We start from the raw sequence: 4,366 nt of genomic DNA, 5'->3' as shown, positions 1-4,366 counted from the left end.
GGGGTTACCCTGCCCGTGGCTCGGCGGGCCCCGGGCAGCGCCGCCCCTAAGCAGGGGGGCACGGGGAGGGCTTCCGGGAGCCCGGGATGCGGCGGCAGCGCTGCCGGGGCTTGAACACCTTTGTTTTCGGTTCTTGGGTCGAGGGATCTGTCAGCGCATCTCGCTTTTTCTCTCTTCGCAGGAAAGCAGCTCCCGGCCGGCGCCTCGGGCGTGAAGTTTCCCCGGGGCTGGGGACGGAGGGGAGGGGGCAGCCGGAGCCGGGGCGCACTCAGCTGCCGGGCACCGGCCCAACCGGCAGGTACCGATCCCGGGGGGGGGAATCCCGGGGAGGGGAGGTCTGCTGGCATCCTCCTCCCGAGCCGGAGCGATCCCGGGGGGGACTCTACTGGCACTTTCCTCCTCCCGAGCCCGGGGAGAAGCTCTGGTGGAGGTAGAGGCAGGGGAGGAAGAGCATCGGAGAAAGAGAAATAAATTCCAGGGTGGTCCCAAGGTGGGACACAAGTTCCAGGAGTTCGGGGGAGAGGAACACCCGGGGCAAGCACTGGTCCCGGGGCTCTTGCTGATGCTGCACCAACCTCCCTCCCAAAAGGGGCTAGAGAATAAACAGGGGGAGTGAAGCGTGCTGCCTCTACAGCAGGACTTGCCTTTACAGTTTAATAATTTTTAATGAAATGAGGGGAAATGAGCCAGGGTGTCCCAGCTCTCGGCGCTGGGTAGGGCTGGAGGCTTGAGCCCCGCTGTACAGGGCCAGGTGGGGGGAGATGGGGACAGTAAGGTGTCATTGTCATGGCTTTACGTCCTCTTGTGCAGGAGAAAGATGAAGCAGTAAATGAAGCAGTAACCTGCTCCGGACAGAGAGGACCTGCCATTGCTGAGCGAGACCCACCTGCGCCAACAGCAGAGCCCCCGCAGCCCCCAGCCCTGCCCGCAGGCAGCACCAGCCTGGGCTCCTGCTCCACACGGGGCACGTCCCTGGGCAGGGGGCTCGGGAGAGCCAGCGTGGCTCATTTCAAGGGGACATGACCGAGATGAGCATGGTAAAGAGCCTAGAGCGGCTGGAGCAGCGGCTGGCTGTGATGGTGGCTGCCCAGGAGACTTCTCAGGCCTGGTCTTCACTGGGAGAGGAGGGGCCGGTTTGTTTTTTGTTTCTTTTCTTTCAACCGAGCTTTGCTGAAAGGCAGCGGGTGACCGTGCTGGAGCCTGGGGGTGGCCGCAAAGGGCTGCTGCGGTCCGGAGGGGGGAGAGGAGCGGGGCAGGGGGGGCAGGAGAGGAAACAGGGGGAAAATGGAGGGAAGTGCCGGAGCGCGGGAGCCGGAGAGGGGCCAGGCACAGGAAACGGGCAGGGGAGGGGAGAGCCTGCCCTTCTTAATGAGCATATCTGCCAAAATGGGCTCCCTTTCTTACTAAACTGCCAACCCAGCAACTCTTTTCTTCCCAGGATTAGAGGGAAATGTTCAGTTTGGGGAGAGTTAAAGGCCATTTGTGTGCTCAGATAGCCCAGAGCCTTCGGCAGGAGCCAGCCTGGAGGGACTGAGCCCCGGCCATTGGGGTCCTTTATTTCTTTTTGTTATTCAAACAGGGCTTGGGTGATGGCTGCCATCCCAGCCATCGGGTAAAACGCTTCCCTCCAGCCTTTTGATATGCATGCCCCTGTCTGGAGGCAAAGTCCGGCTGTCTCCCCTGCAATCTCTCCACCTACTGGGGAAACGCACCTGATAAGGGCCAGTCTGTTTTCTCAAGAAGGAAAACTGAAACCAGGCCGAGCCAGGCTGGGGGAGCAGCCCCTGTCCCGGGACACACACACAGTGGGGTGCGGAGGCACCGTCCCACCGGGACCCCTCGCAGGTGAGCGCAGCCGTTCTGCCCGCTCCATGGCAGCCGGCGAGCTCGGCCGGGCAGGAGCTGAGAAGAATCTCTCTTAAGCAGTTAATATTTTAGCATGGTCCTTAACCAGTTTGGCAAACCTTAAAGAAACTGGTATTGCAAAACTAGGGCGGGATCCGGAGTCAGCGGGTTCATTGTCTCGGTGGGGTATCGCTGCAGGGCACGTCCTGGGCACCAGACAGTGTCGGGGCTGCCGCTAGCGCCGGTCTCTTGGGGAGCTTTGGGCATGGGAGCCGGAATCCTGCATTATTTCATTCTTCATGGGTTCTTGGGCGAAGTGTAGGGCTGTATGTTTGCAGTGCATTGAGCAGTGCAAACACTGCGCTGCTGTTTTTCTCCTCCTCCCGTGAGACAGAACATGTGAGAGGGGAGCGCTCTGTTTCTTATTATTTTTGTAGTGCCCCGTGTGCACATGTTGGTGAGCGTTCTCTGCGAGGGGAGGCGAGGACAAAGGGCTGAGCAGGAGGAGGTGAGGCTTGCGAGGACGGTGGCTCCTGCGGGAGATCCTCAGCAGTTGGAGGGGCGGCGTGCCGGACGCCCCCCTTCAGCAGGCAGGATGGTCTCCAGCATGTGGCTTCATTGCTTGGTGCAAAAGGCAGCAGCAATCAGAGAAGGGGTGGGAATTGCAGTCCCGGCTGCCTCGGTGTAAGTTTTTGGGAAAGCGAGAGTTCAAGGAGCTTTGCAGTTTGGGTCACGCTGTGATGTTGCCTTTCCCGCTTGCGTATCCGAGGATGGTGACGGGGTGTCCTCAAGTGATCTTGGGTGGTGCAGCTGGAGAAGTGCAGGGAGCAAGCGGTGCGTATGCTCCTGCGTATGCACTGCTTGCTCCTGCACGTACACGGCAGGCCCTGCCTGCACCCGGGGAGCTGAAATGCCTGTGCTTACGCTGGTGCTTGCAGCCAGGTCCCATGGACCTGCAGATCCCTGCTGTGGTGGGGGTCTCCTGCTCTGCCGGGGAGCAGTTCCTTCCAAAGTGATGATAACTCTTTTTTTTTTCCCCCGCTTTGTAACTGGAACAAAGTTGATGTCAGAGCTCCCTGAGCACGTGGCAAAGCTGAGCGTGGCCCATCGGGTGCTCAGTTGTGGCTGTGTGTCCTGGGGACACCTCACCACTGTGTCACCGTCCCCAGCGCAGGGGTGGCAGGGACACAATCGCCTGGTTGCTTGCTGTGTTACTGGCCATGCTGGGCACCCCTAGGGCTAAGAAAAGCCTTTTTGAGGTGCAAATTCGAACCTCCTGGGCTGAGGCTCCTGTCTGAGGCTCCCAAACAGGCTCCTGACAAAAAGCCAAATGCAAAGGTCCTCTGAAGGTCCCGCCGGGGTTTTGAGGTTGCAGATGTTTTGCAGGGCTGGGAGGTGGCCATGCCTGCTCCTGCCCTCCCTGGATCTTAACAGCCTCGTGCTGCCCCATCTCCCTGTCCCCAGCCTCTCCTCTGGCTCACCCTCATGCAAAGAGAGCAGCGCATCCTCACATCTTGAGGTATGGGGACCCCTGAGTGAGCGAGAATCACTATTTTCTGTGAGATTCACTATTATTTTGTGAAATTTGCCATTTTTTTCTGGCGGCATCGCTGCTGGCTGTGGTGGCTGCCCCTCTGCAGGCTCACAGGTTGGGGAGGGGGAACAGATTCCGGAGGAGCTGACCCGGCTGTGCTTCACCGGGACGTGTTTTTGTATCCGAGAGCATCCGGGGCCGGCGTTCACGGGGCTGGCATGTGGGACCTGGCCGCCCGGGCCGGGGGCAGCCCAGCGAGTCTGGGCAGCTCCCAGGAATTGTTCGCCGGGTTCTGGGAGCAGATGTGCTGCAGCAGTGGGATTTCTGCACACAGCTGTAGGGGTTTTTATGCAGCTTTAGACTCCCTCTGGTGCCGCTGCTCTCCTTCTTATCCCCCTTTTGTGTCTCAGGGTGGGGGGGCAGGATGTGCACCCGGGGGGCTCAGCCTGCGGAGGTGGGTGCCTGGACACCTGTTTTCCTTCGTGTTCGGGTGTTTCCAGGGTTTTAACGCTGCCCTCGGCACCCGAAATATCAAACCCCGACTGGTCTTTGTTTGGCAGAGGTGCTGACAGATGAGCTCAAAGCAGAAATCTCAATTGTTAGGGAAGCAATTGGAGGCGATGCTGAGTGAGAGCGCCGGGGAGGGGGGTGGCAGTGGCGTGGCTGGAGCTCGGGGTCTTTTTTAGGGCTGGGGAGGGGGGTGTTGCTTTTGCTTCCTAACAGGGCCTTAGGTGGGTGAAGGCCCGCTTGCTCCTTAGCTCATGTAGCTGAGCTACGTGCTCCTGAAATGACTGTGCTGGCGAAGGGGCAAGTTGCAGCACAGATCCGTAGCCCAGCAATGAGGCAGCTTCATTAAGAGAAGTCCCGGGTGCCTCTGGGAGAGCCTGGGAGCTTCCGCCTCCGAAAACAGGATCTGGGTAGGGGGGGGGACACCCGAGGGAGGGCAGAGGCATTTGGGCACAGGCAAGGCATGTCCCACCTCTCCTG

The 4,366-nt window shown here is 59.9% G+C and overlaps 1 protein-coding gene across 6 annotated transcripts in view; it reads left to right on the top strand.

Moving 5' to 3' along the window:
- Nucleotides 1-4,366, top strand: part of DNMT3B (DNA (cytosine-5-)-methyltransferase 3 beta) — a 24,502-nt gene that overhangs the window by 1,122 nt on the left and 19,014 nt on the right. For 2 of the 6 annotated variants that reach the window (XM_014954486.1, XM_014954507.1), the window contains exons 2-3: nucleotides 182-298; nucleotides 811-1,133. In XM_014954486.1, the coding sequence (XP_014809972.1) occupies nucleotides 1,020-1,133 (114 nt within the window). In that variant the 5' untranslated portion in view covers nucleotides 182-298; nucleotides 811-1,019. Of the gene's footprint in view, nucleotides 1-149; nucleotides 299-810; nucleotides 1,134-1,584; nucleotides 1,846-2,265; nucleotides 2,354-4,366 lie in introns of those variants that run through there. The other 4 variants (XM_014954517.1, XM_014954478.1, XM_014954528.1 and 1 more) reach the window with 4 other exon arrangements.

The sequence above is a fragment of the Calidris pugnax genome, unplaced genomic scaffold (assembly GCF_001431845.1).
Source record: "Calidris pugnax isolate Ruff unplaced genomic scaffold, ASM143184v1 scaffold50, whole genome shotgun sequence".
Classification (NCBI taxonomy): Eukaryota; Metazoa; Chordata; class Aves; order Charadriiformes; family Scolopacidae; genus Calidris; species Calidris pugnax.
This window is presented reverse-complemented; position numbering and strand designations above follow the sequence as displayed.